The 18,487-nt window shown below is 41.5% G+C and overlaps 1 protein-coding gene across 2 annotated transcripts in view; it reads left to right on the top strand.

Moving 5' to 3' along the window:
* Positions 1-18,487, top strand: part of LOC129696206 (protein FAM135B-like) — a 408,722-nt gene that overhangs the window by 283,237 nt on the left and 106,998 nt on the right. For both annotated transcript variants that reach the window (XM_055633862.1, XM_055633863.1), the window contains 4 exons: positions 528-681; positions 2,780-2,829; positions 5,771-5,926; positions 18,206-18,279. In XM_055633862.1, coding sequence (XP_055489837.1) covers positions 528-681; positions 2,780-2,829; positions 5,771-5,926; positions 18,206-18,279 — 434 coding nt within the window. The remainder of the gene's footprint in view (positions 1-527; positions 682-2,779; positions 2,830-5,770; positions 5,927-18,205; positions 18,280-18,487) is intronic.

Below are 18,487 nucleotides of genomic sequence, written 5' to 3'. Positions count from 1 at the left end.
AAATATTAGATCACGTGGCATATAAAAATATAACACCGTGTGATTCAATGCATTGACACCATTGTTTTGAAATCTTCAGAAAGGGTGAGTTACAGCGAATGAATGTTTACTTCATTGTAATTTCAAAGCAATGGGGATACATAGAGAAGACACCAGGAACTGCAAATGCAGTACAAAAAAAAGTGCTGGAGTAACTCGCAGTTAAGGCAGCATGTCAGGAGAACGTGGATAGGTGCTGTTTTGGGTCGGACCACATATTCAGACACAAATGGTGCTTTATGGAAAACGATAACTTTTATTTATGTAGCTTTCAAATTAGTTCAAAGGAGCGTCCTCAAAAAACATTGACCCCATGCCACATAAGGCAATATTAGGACAGATGGTATGAGCATGGTAAATGTATTCGGTGAGAGGGAGAAACAGAAAAATCGATGAGTTACATTAATTTTGGGGATAAAAATGCATTGCAATAAAGCATTAATCACAAAATACATTTCATACATTGGCCCCTCTATTTTTTTTGCTAGGGAAATACTGCCGTCACTTCTGAGAGTTGCTTGCAGCAGGCGTACCGATGGCACGAAACAATGTGCCGAATTTTACTCTCTGCCTACAAAGGACTTCTCTGTTATTTCAGTGCAATAATGAAGCAGGTCCCTGAACTGCATCAGATTCAGCTGGGTAAGTGATTATGTTAAAATGTAGAGCACCATTATAGTGGATCAATGACAACCTCACTCTTTCTCCAGAAAGCAATGGCTACTCTACTGCGCAATCCAAAAGGGCGCCAGTTGTTCTCCAGTATCATACCCGGTCAACTGAGCAACATGATAACTGTGGTAGACAAAAATGCTTGAGAAACTCAGCGGGTGAGGCATTTATGGAGTGAAGGAAATAGGCAACGTTTCGGGTCAAGACCCCTTTTCGTCTGAAGAAGGGTCTCGATCTGAAACATTGCCTATTTTCTTTGCTCCATAGATGCTGCCTCACCCGCTGAGTTTCTCCAGCATTTTTGTCTACCTTTGATTTTCCAGCATCTGCATTTCCTTCTTAAACATGATAACTATATTGATGTTCATTCAGAAATTAAGAAGATGCATTCAAATTCTATCACAATTGTGTGGAAATTTGAATTTAGCCTTTTAAAAATTGGAAATAAGAAAAGTATTTTCCATAAAAGTGGCTGTAAAGCAGCAACTTGTCAACCAAAAAACTGATTCACCAGTCAATTTTGGGTGAGGAAATCTGAATGTAACACTGATCATGATTGACTCTCTACTGCCCCCTGTTGTTAGCTGGCAATCTTTCACTATCTTCTTTGAGCAACTGAGGATGGGAGGTAAATGCACAAGTTGCCAGTAAAGCACTCGAAGAATGTTAAAAAATGTTCATTTAATCCTGAGAAGAAACATTTCCTAATACCCACAGTTCTCTCGGATGTTATTCCCACACACTTGTTCTGTTTCAATTGTTCTGTCTCCTTGCATTCTTACACAGAAAATGAACAGTCAGCATGCAAACTCCCCACAATGAGATGCACCAAGTTATGAAGCAACAAACCCTCCAAACTCTTCAATTTTTAAATCCGAGAAAAAGCAAAAGCCTGTATTTCCAATTGCCGTTGACTAAGAGTAAATCTATAATGGATAAAGAGAATAGTTCAGACTATGTCATAAACATGGCAAGATTTTCAGAGCAGTTAGCTCAGACTGCCTGTTGTAATTCACGGACGACCAACACACCAGTCTTCCAAGTCTGAGATCAGGCGCCAGAGAAAATTTAACAGAGCACTGGTGACATTAATGATTTCAGAGGTTATGTTAGCTATGTTTCAATTCAAATGTTACAATGGATTTTATTTTTATCATAGAGTATCATAATAATTGTGTTTTTTTTTCAAAACATGAATTAAGAAAAGGTTTATGTTGATTTAAAATTTGATACTTATTGAATGTGAACATTTTGTTAGAACTGTAACCAATTGGAAGCATGGATAGGACAGGTTTAGAGGGATATGGGCCAAACACAGGCAAGTGGGACTAGTGTGGATGTGACATGTTGGTCGGTGTGGACATCTTGGTCGGTGTGGGCAAGTTGGGCCGACGTGCCTGTTTCCACATTCTATGACTATAACTGTGGGGAATAGGGTGTGGGTTTGGAAAGTCAGAAGATTGAATTATTGGGTTATTCTGTAGGTGTATTGGGAATAAGAAGTGAATAATGGGAAAACAATCTCAATCCAGTTCTTCGGGCTATTTCTAATACAGGAAAGTGTGGTTTGACCATTGCATGAGAAATGGTGTCATTTGATTAGTGCCCATGAAATAAATCATTTATATTTCTCTTGTGGTAAGATGCACCCAGAAATATTCATTTTAGCATTTTGCCCTGAGAAAGGTGAAAGTAACAGTGTAACAAAGTTTGTATGAATTACATGTTTCTGCAACATTTATCCCCCACTTTCACCTCGGTAGGAAAATGCACACAGGAAACACTCAGGAAATATATTAAATTAATAAGCTGAGTTAAAATGTGGCTATATACTTCTCAGCAGAACGGCTCCAACACAATCTACATGAAAAATGCACATCAAACTTTTTGCTCTCAAATGCCAAATCATCTACAGGCATTGGTCGGGATGTTCACAAATTTGTTGGATTTCTTTCTCGTTTATAAAACTTGTTCCAGCGTTATTAATTTTCACACTATTGGATGCTGTATTTTTGTGGTTTTGTTCTCCGGGGATTTAATTCTCAGTCTATATTTTTATCTTTGCCAGAGGACTGCCTCATAGACGAGACTCTTACTCAGCTTTGTGTTAACGTGCAGGTGAGGAATTATATTGCTTATTTCACATCAACTGTTTGGACATTGGAATACAAAGCAGAAGTTTCCAGCGGAGTACACAGTCTGTACCAGATGAGCCTCTCAGTACCCATCATTTATTTTCCATTCACATCCTTCTATCTTTTTTTGCCTATTAATTCATCCCCTGTCAGACACTGAACATGAAGGCATGAGAAATTGATAGAATAAAAAATCAAAAACATGAAAGAATGCAGAGCAAGTACTTGATGGTGTGTTTAGCATTATCAACAAATAATGAATTTCTAGGCATTCCACCAAATTTAAAATTTGCACTAATAGGGCAAGAATTGAAAATGTAAGTTGAGAGTGAATAAAATAATTGGTCTACAGTAGAAAGCACCAAGTGGATTCCACTTGAGTTAAAAAGAAACATTGTTGGATAAAAATCTAAAATTATCTAGTATAATTTTAGATTTAGAAAGCGCAGGAACAAGCCTTTTCACCATGTGAAGAAATCTGCCACCCAAATTAATGATTTGCCATTTTTCTGTTGAAAAAGAGAGTACTGGAAGGTGCTATAAGTGCAAGAGCAGTGAGAGGAAGGCAGTGTGGGTAACTTGCCTCAGGGACCAGTGTAAGTGTAAGAGCATGTGCTCTCACTAATTAGCATGATTTTAGAAACAGCCCACACCTGCCTGGCCAGCATCTATTCCCAACGAAGAAAGATTAGTTGCATCGAAACGGGCAATTTTAGAAACTGCAAAATAACTCGAACAAAAAGTTGAGGATGCTGGGAAAACGGTCAGTTAAGCGTAATGTGCAATTGTAAAGTAGAAATATTCAATTTCCATTTATGAATATATCATTGACCAAACTGCTACATTTTATAAAATCCGCCATTTTGGCTCTTTCAGTTATTGACCATCACATTGCTTACTTGCCCACAATGCAAGGGGTACATCACCATAAATAAACATTACAAAATAATTTTAGAGATAAAATTATGCCTTATTGTAGGCAGACAATAACTAGTTGCCATTTTTTTATCCAGTGCCACCTTTAGCTTCTCCTGTTCTTAGGCACTCCAACATTTGTCCTTATACCTCCTGTCTCAACTCCTAGGGACCCAAGTGCCATTTCAGAGACAGAGGTTTGCATGTACCTCTCTAAACTCATCTACTGTATCCGGTGTTTCCGATGTGGGCTCCTGTACATTGGCAAGACCAAACGCAGACTTGGCAACCATTTAGCTGAATACATACTCTGTCTGCCGAGGCCTATAGGATCTCTATAGGATGACAACCATTTCAACTTCCCTTCCCATTCCTATACTGACTTTTCTGTTGTGGGCCTCCTCCATGGCCAGAGTGAGGCCATGTGTAAATTTGAGAAACAGTTTCTCATATTTTGCTTGGGTAGCTTACAACCCAGTGGTATAAATAATGAATTATTTAATTTTAAGTAACTTTTCCTAACACTCCCCTCCACTTCCATTTTGCCCCCTCCCTCCACCCTAGTCATTTAAATAATTCCACAGTACGTTACTTTGTATCACATGAGATCACACCTTCCCGAGCTAACTATTGGCCTACCAGGGCACCACACTGCCAAAGGTCACTTGCTGCCGACCCTGATTTATCCTGGTCTTTTCTCATCTCCAGCTCTTCCCTCATCCCCTTCTATCAGTTTGACGAAGGGACCCGCCTGAAATCATCATCTATCCCTTTTTCTTCAGAGTTGCTGCCTGACCCACTGTGTTGCACCAGCACTTTGTGTCTATCTTACGTTTAATGGAGATGTGCGGGGCAAGTTTTTTTTTACACAGAGAGTGGTGAGGGCCTGGAAAGCATTGCTAGGGGTGTTGGTGGAAGCAGATTAGATAGTGGTGTTTAAGAGGCTTTTAGATGGACACATTGCAGTGCAGGGAATTGAGGGATATGGATCATGTACAACTCTAACATTGTGGGCCGAAGGGCCCATTCCTGTGCTGAACTATTCTTGTTCCATGTTCGAACTACTGTGATTCCATCAATAAACCAATATCTCCAGTGCAGCATCTGAAAACTCAATCGCCTGCTATTTGCCAATGTATACTATTATTCATTGTTTCCCAGTTCAGAAACACCTGTACAATGTTTGAGAACAGTTCCATCCAAGACCGCAAGAAAGATCAGAGAATTGTGGACGCAGCACGGACCATCACATAAACCAACCTCCCTTCCATTGACTCCATTTACACCTCAAGTTGCTTTGCTAGGCCACCAGCATAATCAATTCACGTTATTCCCTTTATCAAGTATTTGTACATTGTGGATGGCACAATGGTAATCATGTATTGGCTTTCTGCTGACAAGTTAGTATGCAACAAAAGCTTTTCTTATGAAGGAACTACATTCAAAACTCATAAACTACCCATCTCATTTTGAGGACCAGGATAATTTTAAATAGTGCAGACTTTCTTTACTAGCTAATCATGATGCATCATGTTGAGGTATTTGGCCTGAGGGAAACACAGTTCCCCTGCTGGGATGTTGAAGTCATTGACCTTCTTGCTGCCTGCCTTAGTATAATGAGTTGAGTTAATGGGGTTGTCAAATCCATCTCCCACTGTGCTGTGAACAATTTTAGAAGCCCGACATTGTAGAAAGATGTTTCTGAACCTCGCTTCTGTATTCTGAATCAAATGTTAATATTATGCTCATCATTACCTGCAGAATGCGTCACCACACATTAACGACAGAAGTGGTTTGCATGGTCTGCTGTATATCACAGTTGCATTTGTGAGAATGTACATCGCGGTATGGAGTCAGGGTATATGGGGAGAAGGCAGGAACGGGGTACTGATTGTGGATGATCAGCCATGATCACATTGAATGGCAGTGCTGGCTCGAAGGCCCAAATGGCCTACTCCTGCACCTGTTGTCTACTGTGTTTTGTTATGCTTTCTTTGACCTTTTTTCAGATGGTTAACAACCCGGATAAAGTGGTAGAACAGATCAGCAAGGACCTGTTGCAGCTCTGCTCCTGTCTTGTAGCTCTGTGGAACCAGTTCCGCAACACCACAACTCTCCAGGCAGATGTAACAGCGTTCTTATGCCAAGACCACCACAGTCTGAGGGTAACGTTGCCACATTTTATTATGAATCTATTGAGAGTTCATAGAGTAACACAGCACGGATACAGGCCCTTCGGTACCAACTTACTCACCCACCAACATGCCCCATCTACTCTAGTCCCATATCCCTCTAAACCTATCCTATCCATGTACCTGTCCAAATGTTTCTTAAATGTTGTGATTATATCTGCCTCAACTACTTCCTCCGGCAGCTTGTTCCATGCACCTGCGACCCTTTGTGTAAAATAAATTTTGCCCCTCGGGTCCCTCCCCGCCTTAAACCAATGTTCTCTGGTTCTCTATTCCTCTAGTCTGGGTAAACAAATCTGTGCATTTACCCAATCTATTCCTGTCATGATCTTGTACACTATCTTCTCAAAAAATATTTCTGTTCCCTCATTACCCATCAGGAAAATCCAATAAGGCACAAAGAGGCAGACGTCATGACCACTCTAACATGGTTTTCTAATAAAAATCTGTTCTATACACATGTACAGTAAAGAACTGCAGATGCTAGTTTAAATTGAACGTGGGCACAAAATACTGGAGTAACTCAGCGGGACAGGCAGCATCTGGAGAGGGGGGATGGGTGACGTTTCGGGTCGAGACCCTTCTTCAGGCTGATCTGTCTGTCTGTCAGTTTGATGAAGGGTCTTGACCCGAAACGTCATCCATTCCTTCTCTCCAGAGATGCTGCCTGTCCCACTGAGTTACTCCAGCGCTTTGTGTCCACCTTCTGTTCTATACAAAGGTAGACAATAATGCTGGAGAAACTCAGCGGGTCAGGCAGCATCTATGGAGCAAAGGAAATAGACGACGTTTAGGGTCGAGACCCTTCTTCAGACTGATGTGGGGGTGAGGGGGAGGGGGGGAGAAGAGGAAAGGAAGAGGCAGAGACAGTGGGCTGTGGGAGAGTTGGGAAGGGGAGGGGAAGAGGGAGAAAGCAGGGACTAACTGAAATTGGAGGTCAATGTTCATACCGCTGGGGTGTAAACTACCCAAGCAAAATATGAGGTGCTGCTCCTCCAATTTATGGTGGGCCTCACTCTGGCCATGGAGGAAGCCCAGGACAGAAAGGTCGGATTTAGAATGGGAAGGGGGAGTTTCTTCAGCATTTTTGACTATCTTCGATTTTCCAGCATCTGCAGTGCCTTCTTAAACATTCTGTTCTATACACATCAGTTTCAATTAATCTGGCTGCTTGAATAACACTTGAAGTGAGACTTATTTGTGAAAGTGAAATCCTTATTAGAATAGAAATTATAATTTCCTCTAATTAATCTATCAATCTAAATATTATTTATTGTTTTATTATTTAGGTCAAATATTTAATGAGTAACAATTGAACAGTGGTTGATTGAAAATATGCTGTGTTTGGTTTAGAAAGGAAAAATAGGATGCAAATATTAACCTATATATTTCCAAGAAAGCTAGGTTTGTGCACACCTGCTGGTGACAGCATTGCATTTTGGTCTATATCGAATACAGTAGACTAGTTTACATGTATTCTGCCAAAGCTTCAGCATGTTAACTTGAATAATTTGTCAGTGGGTAAATGGTGCATGTGCAATCTTGTCCCAGTCAAGGATTTGAAGGAGAAGGGACAAATTAATATAAATGTGGAAGGAAAAAATTAGGAAGCATAAAGTAACAGAAGATTTACTAGAAATGCTCAATAAGTTAGTCAGCACCCACAAAGAGAAGAGAAAGTAAACAGGAGATAACATTTCAGATTGATGACTTCTCATCAGAGCTGGAAATCTCTTGGGGTGGGGGGGAAAGGTTTTGGAATACATAGTGAAGTGGAAGGGTGGGAAGAATAAAAGGGAAAATTATAATTGTTGGGAGACAAGAGAGATTAAGTGGTAAAAGGATCATTTGTAAAAGGATAATGGTACTGGATCATTTGAAGAAATAAGAAGTGTCACTCGGTGGATGGTGGGTATATAGAACAATCTGCAAGAAGAGATAGTTGAGGGAGGTACTTTAACAACATTTATATGACATTTGGACAGGAAAATGGATAGGAAAGGTTCACAAGGATATAGGCCAAACATGGGCAGATGGGACCAGTGTAGAGGGGCATCATGGGTAAGTTGAGCCAAAGGGCCCGTTTCGGTGCTGTATGACTATGACTTTAAGGTGTATCTGTGGGGTTGATGTAATTGGTAATAACAGAATCATTATGTAAAATTGTTAACTCTAGTATTGAAAATTTTAATCTGTTAATTTGAAAGTTGTGCTGCTGGTCATTGAGCTTTTATGATGTTTTAATGAAGTAATGTAGAGGGGTGAGGATATTCAGGTCACACATAGGAGAGGGACAAAGAATTTGTGATAGGCGGCAAGAAGTGTGACTGAATGGCATTGTTCTTTATCGTCAGTTCTGAGCATCAGTTGTCCTTTTGTAAGGACATTGATTTATTCCTTTGCCAAATGTTATCTACAGCTTTTTTTAAACTGTACCAAATTCCAAAAAACAAAAACAGTTTTCTCTAACCAACATGTCAGTTTGCTTTTTAATCTTGGAAACTTCAATCAGATCACTGTTAGCTTTCAAAATCCTACGAATAAATGTCCAGTTTCAGCAGCTTCTCTCATGTTTAATCCTTGGAGTTCAGGTGTCATTCTTGTAAAATAACACTGCATTCCTTTCAAGACTAATGTGTCTGCTCTAAGTTGTGTTCCCCAGAACTGCTCCCGATAAATCAGATCTACTCAGAAAAATGTGACTATAGCATAATTTCTATCCATTTTTGTTCCAGCTCAATTGGTAGGAAATAGATTACATTCTGAATCTGTCCATGACATTTTAATGTTCCTTGGACAATGATCTCTCAGTTGCTTTAGGCTGCTATTTTATGTCTATCACGGATAACCTATTCACATCATCAACATTGAAAGTAGATGATGTTATGAGGCCATCAATCTCAAAATTACAGAGATACTAATAGATGAACAAATGTCACAGCTTTGTTCATTTATTAATATATCTCTCATTGTATGCATTAATTCCTTAGAACATAGAAAAGTACTGCACAAGAACGTGCCTTTTAGTAACAACGTCTGTTCCGAACATAATGCCGAGATTAACTAATCTCTTCTGCCTTCATACCCTCAATTATCACCTTATCCATGTGAATAAGGATATCCAGTTTGTTAACGGCAAGCTTAGATATGCTGTTTACTAATTTTAAATTAAATTAAGTGGTATAATCCTAACACAAATCTTTGCCGAACATTAATTACCTCATACTCTCACTTTGAGCATGAGTCATCCTTCCTGTCTTCTATCTGCTGACACAGGCAGCTTATGTAGCCTGGTTAATTCCATGAACTTTAACTTAAGCATTTGAGGGATTTCATCAAAGTCACCTCATTCCTCTGCACAATCTAAATCACCACCTCAAAAAATTCAAATGGTTTGTCCGCCATGAATTACTCCTGACTGCTCTAACTTCAGGTATAGGTTCTAATTCTTTGCCAGGTGTTAGAAACATAGAACATAGAAACATCAAAAAATAGGGGCAGGAGTAGGCCATTCAGCCGTTCGAGCCAGCACCAGCATTCATTATGATCATCGCTGATCATCTAAAATCAGTACCCCGTTCCTGCTTTTTCCCCATATCCCTTGATTCCTTTAGCCCCAAGAGCTAAGCCTAAATCTCTCTTGAAAACATCCAGTGAATTGGCCTCCACTGCCTCTGTGGCAGAGAATAGAAAGCTTAAACGAGAACTTACCGTTTGAAGTTTGATCTTTATTTTATGAGGTTGAAGTGAGGGAATATGTGAAGAGCCCGCCAGCCCACATGCACGTCAATCTTCAGAGCAGCTGTATGAAACCACAGACTAGTTGCTGAACTTAAGCTATAGAAAGATTAACGACCTTAGAATTACCGAATGAACTTTATGAGAAGTAGGGTTGGGAGTGGAGGACATGTATTCCCTCACTTCAACCTCTTATAAAATAAAGATCAAACTTCAAAAAGTAAGTTCTCGTTTAATCTTTCTATTTTATATTGAAGTCACGTGAGTGACTATGTGAAGCCTTCAAAGCTCTGTGGTTTCATGCAGTACCCCAATCTGTGTGTGAAACACTTAAACAGTTAAACCATTAATGGTAGAAAAGCATGGGTTATTAATACCATGACGCTAACTTGCATACATGGCCATTGGTTTTAACCGGACCATAGTCCCAATTGACTTTGAGTTAGACAATAACTCATACATCACTGTTCAGAATGCTATCTGCAAATATCCAGACATATTCAACCAAATGTTATAACTTCTTAACATGCACTATTTAAGCCTCTTGCTGTATGATGAAAGGGAACTATCCATTCTATTGGCTGCTAATGAGCCATCAGCAATCTCATGAGAGACTATTAAATAACAATAAATAAATTATCTTTCATGTCATTGATACTAGCAAGCTCAGTGTACATGTATACCTAATAACACCCCCAATCTCCGCTCTGATGGGTATACTGTTAACTCCAAATGTATGCAATCATGCCCATTTTGCATAGAAGAATATTTGCATAATAATTACTAATATACATTGCAAACTACAATGAGTGTAGGATTTTAGAGCGGTCATATAAAAGACACCCTGCATAACGTTAGTGAACAGCGGGTGAATAACCAATTATTTATTGTCCCACTTATGGGACTATAGAGAATGACAAAGCAGCACAATTGTGCTATCACAGAAACGCTTCTCTAAGCCCAAACTGAAAGCCACATAAACCTCTGTTACTTCCGTATAAAAGTAACTCACATATTTTGTTCACAAACTTCCCATACAATCGTGCAGAGCTAGCTGCCCGAGAAAACAGGCTGCCCAATCCTTAATATCATAAGAAGTATCTACTGATAAACCCCTAAGTTTTATCAGCTGCAAATTTGCATGTTATCTAAAAACTCATTGACACAATGCCCTTTGACCTGAGTAGGGCTGCATTAGCTTCCACCACTGGCTTTGTTATCAAAACACCAGATAATCTGTGCCTCTTGTGTATAGATATGGCAAAGTATGCACCTTCAAGATCGATTCTCTGAATCAGCTAAATTGCTGAATAGCCAATCATCCATCTTAAACTGGGTATCAAAACACATGATCAGATTAGCCAAATCCTAACCTGATTCGGCATGCTCCATGTTTCTGTAATCTTGAGAATATCAGAAATATACCCCTCTTGTTCTTGGGCAGACTACTCATCCTCTGTGAGATGTCACTGATTCCATTTGGTGCCACCGTTCCTCTATTGACCATACGAACGGAAATGTTTGGCTTCTCTTGCCACGGAAGATGCATTATCTAGTTATTCATACATTTCGCTGATAACGTATAATCAGAACGTTATGACTAGAGCTGAAAATGCAGTATCCACTTGATGTGGGAATATGAGTTCTCTGTCAACTCTTGACGATTAGAGTCACCATGAATCCTCAACGTTGTTCCTCAGAGTAGAATTTAATGCAAGCCTGAACCAGGGATTGCTACGCACTCCTCTGACTGAAACCACCTGTCTGAGTTGCCAGTGTGTGCAACACAATCTCTTCGACCAGCCACTCAATCAGGAATACTGGTATTGAGAACCTACTGATTATAACAAACACATTTTTGATTCCCAACATGAACTTGCAGATCAGATAAAAATACTATATGACAGACCGTCTTCCTGATAGTAGCTACCTATCCCAGAGAGGATGGCAATGATGTTTCCAATGAACTTGCAACTCCACTAACTGAGCAGAAATTTAAACATGTGTTGAGGGAGACTTCAACTACTTCACTCTACTGAGCAGCCTGATAACCTCAATCACAGATGTTGAAGCAGTGCTTCCCTGGTCAATATTACCCATATGACCAGCCAGTTCCATGATCATCTAACCTGAACCAGGGTAACCAAGCTGTTCCAACCTGGAACTTACGGAGGTTACTATGCAAGGCACCCTGCCAATGTCTCTGCATCAACCTGATCTTTTCCAGAGACAGTGAAAATATACGAGACAGCCCATGCTGCCATTAAACTCAAACCTGGGCTGACAGACTGCTCCATTTCAGAGTTTTACAGAGGTTAATAAAGAGACCTTACCTGCCAGCATCTCTGAACCCAAATCGATCTGCTTGTTGGAGCTTCAGCGAAGTTCCATATGCAGACCTTGTCTGACCACATCTTCAGCCCTATGCTTGCCATTCATTCAGCTAGTGTGATGTTAGGTAGCTGATGCCGCTGGCCAACTCTTCTTGTAGTGGCTTGCCCATCCCCGAGGGAACAGCAAATTTAGAGGCAAGAGCAGGCAGCTCTTTCTTATGCGGCTCTCGTACTTCATGCATTAAAGCATGGGACTCATGTGTACATCATGCATTAAAGCATGGGATTCATGCGTACATCATGCATTAAAGCATGGGACTCATGCATACACTCAAGTTCAGAGTCAGCTCCATGCTGATCTCCGACACTCCCCTCGACAGAGTGGGAGAAATAGTGCAACCGTGAACCAGGCGTTGCCACAGGTGTATGACGCAAACAGCCTGTGCATGCCTCCGTAACACGGAACATATTTTGTGCCACCATCTCCGACACTCTCTTCATCCAAGTGGGAGGAGTATTGAAACTCAGAACCAGGCGTTGCTACAGGCACATGACTCGAACTGCCTGTGCATGCCTCCGTAACACGGAACATATTTTGTGCCACCATCTCCGACACTCTCTTCATCCGAGCGGGAGGAATATTGCAACCCTGAAGCAGGTGTTGCCACAGGTGTATGACTCAAACTGCCTGTGCATGCCTCCATAATATGGAGCATATTTTGTGCCACCATCTGATCCATCAGATGTTCCAATTGAGATAAACAGCCAGTCACATCTGCCATAGATTTGGGGACAGAATCCTCTTGTCCCGAATCGTCCGACAGGACTTGTCTCGCAGACTTGGCTTTGGCTTTGCCCCGACTCGGGGTTACCAAGCTGCTCCCTCTAGGAGCTGAATCGGAACTAGTTGTGCAGATCGGCGCTGCCAGCGACTCCGAAGTGGCCGTCAGATTTCCGTACTGTCGCGGTCCTCTGCTGTCGGTATAAATCATCATTATTTATTGTACTTACCAGACAGTTTGCACCTGTTAGTGACGCCGAGTCCTTGCTCCCTTCTGGAGCCTCAATGGAGTATTTCAGGGGAGGAAATAGAGCGCAACCCTGCACCAGGTGTTGCTACCTCAGGCCTCTGGACCCAATATGACCTGGATGAGCCGACATCATAATCGGAGTCACCTCTTTCCGATGCTTCCCACAACAGAGTGGGAGAAATACTGCAACCCTGCCAGGTGTTGTCACAGGCATATGGCTGGAACTGCCTGTTAATGCCTCCGGTACACTGAGCATAGTGTGTTCATATGATTAAAAGAAGCATATCCCCATTAGATCAGAGATTCAACTGCTTTATCGATATCCACATAGTTGGAGTCTCTTATGAAAGGATCTCCAACAGTCCCCTCTACTGAGCGGAAATTATCATGACGCCACCCTGAAGCAGGTCTTGCTCCCACAGGTGTCTGATAGACACAGCTCAAAAAAATGCTTCACAAGCCAGGAGCTCCTTTCTGGAGCCTCAATGGAGTTTTTTAGGGGAGGAAATAGAACGCAACCCTGAACCAGTCCTTGCCTCCTCAGGCCTTTGGCTGACTCCCTTTCAGAGCATTCATCTGTACAGGTATTGCCCGTAAGATGCTCCGAACAGCCGCATACTCCAGTGGAGCCCCAATTTATGCTGCAATGGCAAGTCAAATTTCACTACACCATTTGGTGTATATGATAATAAATGTCCTTTGTATTCAATTTAATTCAATTTCAATTTAAAAATCGTTATTGGCATGATAAGATACATTGTTATTTTGCCAAAATATTAAACATGACCTTTGTATCCTATCTGCTAGGATAGTCACAAACATGAGCGAGCGGCAACCACTATTAAAATCCTGCCAACTCTATTTATAGCTGCCCTATAAATAGAGCATACACCACTCGCTGCTCTCGAGCGTAAGCTGAACCGAACTCAGCCAACTGCATCTATGTTTAAAATTGCTAGGTGCTACTGCAGCTGAGCTTACCTGGCGGTTGTTGGCCTGGCCGTGGCTATTTTTAAACCACCGGCTACTGCTAATCTGCTGCTAATCTGCTGCCGCGCCGGCAGCCACAATATCGAAACCCAGCTCCTTGCGTAGCCTGCACGGCGGCCTCCAAATCTGGGCGCCTGCTCCTGTTCGGAGCTCCAACGGCACCAGCCGCACAGCCTGTGCCCATCAGCTACTCCGGGCCCTCTGTACCGCAGCGGCCCGCTGATAACAAAATTAATTTACCTGCCAGAGCTGTTTCGAACTGCTCCGACTCCCGCGCCATGCGTCAACGTATTGATGCGCATGCGGGCTGGCGGGCTCTTCACGTAGTCACTCACGTGACTTCGATATAAAATTCCACAGATTCACAACTCTTTGGGTGAAGAATTTTTTCCTCATCTCAGTCGTAAATGCCCTACCCCTTATTCTTAAATTGTGAACCCTGGTTCTGGACTCCCCCAACATCGGGAACATTTTTTCTGCATCTAGCCTGTCCAATCCTTTAAGAATTTATTATGTTTCTTTCAGATACCCTCTCATCCTTCTTAATTCCAGTGAATACAAACCCAGTCGACCCATTCTTTCATCATATGTCAGCCCCGCCATCCCGGGAATTAACCTGGTCCACCTACGCTGCATTCCCTCAATAGAAATAATGTCCTTCCTCAAATTAGGAGACCAAAATTGCACACAATAATCCAGGTATGCTTACCAGGACCCTGTTCAACTGCAGTAGGGCTTCATTGCTCCTAAACTCAAATCCTCTCGCAATGAAGGCCAACATGCCATTTGCTTTCTTCACTGCCTGCCTTAGCTGCATGCTTACTTTCAGTGACTGATGTACAAGCACACCCAGGTCTCGTTGCACAAATTTTCCTAATTCCCTTTTCGAAATCTGACACCATTCAGATAATAACCTGCCTTCCTGTTTTTGCCACCAAAGTGAATAACCTCAGATTTATCTACATTATTGTGCATCTGCCCACTCACCCATCCTATCCAAGTCACCCTGCAGCATAGCATATTCCTCACAGCTCACACTGCCACCCAGCTTTGTGTCATCCGCAAACTTGGAGATGTCACATTTAATTCTCTCGTCTAAATCATTAATATGTTGTAATTAACTGGGGTCCCAGCACCGAGCCTTGCAGCACCCTGTCTGCCAACCAGTTCTCTATCCATGTCAACACCATACCCCCAATACCATGTGCTCTAATTTTGCACACTAGTCTCTTGTGTGTGACCTTGTCAAAGGCTTTTTGAAACCTGAGATACGACACATCCACTGGCTCTCCCTTATCCCTTCCATTTGTTACATCCTCAAAAAATTCCAGAAGATTAGTCAAGCATGATTTCTCCTTCATAAATCCATGCTGACTTTGACCAATCCTGTCACTGCTTTAAAAAATGCGTTGCTATAACATCTTTAATAATCGACTCAAGCATCTTCCCCACTATCGATATAAGGCTAACTGATCTATAATTCCCTGTTTTCTCTCTCCCCCCTTTCTTAAAAAGTGGGGTTGCATTGGCTCTTCCAGTTCACAGGAACTGATCCAGTTTCAAGAGAACTCGAGGAAATGATCATCTATGCATCTTCGATTTCTAGGGCCACCTCCTTGAGTACTCTTGGATGTAGACCATCAGGCCTTGGGGATTTATCTGCCTTCAGTCTCAACAGTTTACCTAACACCATTTCCTGACTAATGTAGATTCCCTTCAGTTCCTCCCTCCCACTAGATCCTCAATCCCCTAGTATATCTGGGAGATTGTGTCTTCCTTAGTGAAGACAGAACTGAAGTAGTCGCTTTAAGAGCCTGTCCCACTTTCACGACCTAATTCACGACCTCTGCCGAGTTTGCCCTTGACTCATACTCGCAGCGTGGTTGGCACGAGGTCGTAGGAGGTCGTAGGTAGGTTGTGATGCTAGTCATAGGTACTCGTGGCATCAAGTAGGTCGGGGTGTTTTTTCAACCTGATGAAAAATGTCCACAAGTAAAAAAGGTCATGAATTACGTCGTGAAAATGGGACAGGCCCTTAACTGTTCTGCCATTTCCTTGGTTCCCATTATTAATTCACCTGTCTCTGATTGTCAGGGACCTACATTTGTCTTCAATAATCTTTTCCTTTTTACATATCTAAAGAAGCTTTATGGTCAGTTTTTATATTCCCTGCAAGCTTTCTTTAATGCTCTATTTCCCCCCTCTGAATTAAACCCTTGTCCTTCTCTGTTGAGTTCTACATTTCTGCCAGTCCTCCGGTTTGCTGCTTCCTCTGGCCAATTTATATGCCTCTTCCTTGGATTTAACACTATCCTTGATTTTTTTTCGTAAGCCGCAGTTGAGCCGCCTTTCCCATTTTATTTTTTCGCCAGAGAGGGATGAATAACTTTTGTATTCCCTTGAGTAACCTCCACGGTTTGCTCAAAGGGCTCTGCACAACAAGATCGCTAACTAATTTTTCCTCATTACATAACACCTAGTCGAGGATGGCCTGCCCTCTAGTCGGTTCTTCTTCATATTGGTTTAAAAAACCATCCCGTATACATTCCAGGAAATCTTCTTCCTCAGTACTGCTACCAATTTGGTCGGCCCAATCTATATGTAGATTAAAGTCACCCATGACAACCGCTGTACCTTTGCTATACGCATCACTAATTTCCTGCTTGATGCTATCCCCAACCTCCCTACTGCTTTTGGTGGTCTGTATAGAACCCCAACAAGTATTTTCTTCTCTTGGCTATTTCGTAGTTCTACCCATAACAATTCTACAGCATCTAAGCTAATGTCTCTCCTTGTTATTGCATTCATCACCTCATTAACCAGCAATACCACTGCACCTCCTCTTCCTTTCTGTCCCTCCATCGTGAATATCGAATACGCCTGCATGTTTAGCTCCTAGCCTTGGTCACCCTGGAGCCATGTCTCCGTAATTCCTTGTTAAGTTAACTGTCGACACAAGAAACTGTACATGCTGGAATCTTGACCAAAAAAAATAATTCCAGGAGGAATATAGTGAACCAGGCAGAATCGGCACTCTCTTGTGCCTCCAAATTACAGCTCCATTCTAATATCTCCTCAAATTACAGCTCCATTCTAATATTTCTTCACTTTGAAGATATTCTCCTACTCCCTCAGATGGGAGTTCTGTGAGGCCATCTCTCCGTGCTCTCCTTTTTTGATTCCTACTGCTCTCCAACTCTATAACCATGTTCTGACCGAGACTCGCTATCAAGCTACGGGCACTAATCTAAAGAAGGGTCCCAATCTGAAACATCGCCTGAAACCCAGGCTGAAGAAGGGTCTCGACTCAAAACCTATTCCATCTGTCCAAAGATGCTGCCTGTGTCACTGAGTAACTTCAGTATTTTGTGTCTATCGTCTGAAACATCGTCTGCCCCTATACGAATGCTGCTTTGTCCGCTGAATTTCGCCAGCAATCTGTTTAGTGCTCAAATTAACTGTTTGTAAATTCACTGTTTTCCCTTTGTTATTTTTCTTAAAACATAGTCCTGAATCTTGGAAGAATTGGAAGATTATAGCTACATCACCCCAGCAATTTGATAGTCAACAGGTCTATATTTCCATTATTAACGTAATTAAGCAACAAAACGCAGACAGCACCTTCAGATTTTTTAAGATGTACTGTTCACCTGACCCTAACTTAAAATCACTTTCACCTTTACACTCTGGCAATGCCTTCAGCCCTATAATTATTTTGGCAGTAAAATTATTGAACATGAGACTGAACCATATCCAGGAATGCCTTTGGCTAATAGTTTCCTGGAGTTTGGGTTAAGGATTAATGATGGATTAGATTCACAATACTGTAGGACATACTAAAAGATGACTAAACTTTTTCACCCAGAAAGTTGTGAATCTATGGAATTCTCTGCCACAGAAGGCTGTGGAGGCCAATTCACTGGATGTTTTCAAGAAAGAGATTTAGCTCTTAGGGCTAAAGGAACCAAGGGATATGGGGGAAAAGCAGGGACGGTTTACTGATTTTGGATGATCAGCCATGATCATATTGAATGGCGGTGCTGGCTCGAAGAGCCGAATGGGAAACTTCTGCACATCTTTTCTATGTTTAAAGGCACAGAGGAAATACTTTTAAATAAATACTATAGAGTGAATTGAGAATCTTGCGTGTTTCTGGGCAGGTAAGAAGATTCTCAGAGGCCTTCTTCTATAAAGAACACCAGAAACAGATGGCACTTACATTCCAGGAACACATGTGAGTCTTTCTGTTAATTATTATCAGATGCTACTTTTCCATGAGGAAAACTTCACTTGCTAAATTCTTACGTAACTTATTTCTTGTGGTGGCATGTTTAGGTCTTTGGCACAAAATATCAATTATTAGAAAGGATTACTTATATGTACAAGTAACGTGTTTTTAACAAATAAGTAAGGGGAACAAGAACAGATTTCTTTGCTTTCAT

This window comes from Leucoraja erinacea, chromosome 4 (genome assembly GCF_028641065.1).
Source record: "Leucoraja erinacea ecotype New England chromosome 4, Leri_hhj_1, whole genome shotgun sequence".
In the NCBI taxonomy this organism is placed as follows: domain Eukaryota; kingdom Metazoa; phylum Chordata; class Chondrichthyes; order Rajiformes; family Rajidae; genus Leucoraja; species Leucoraja erinaceus.
Note: the sequence above shows the minus strand (reverse complement) of the source record. Positions and strands in the feature narration are given on the sequence as shown.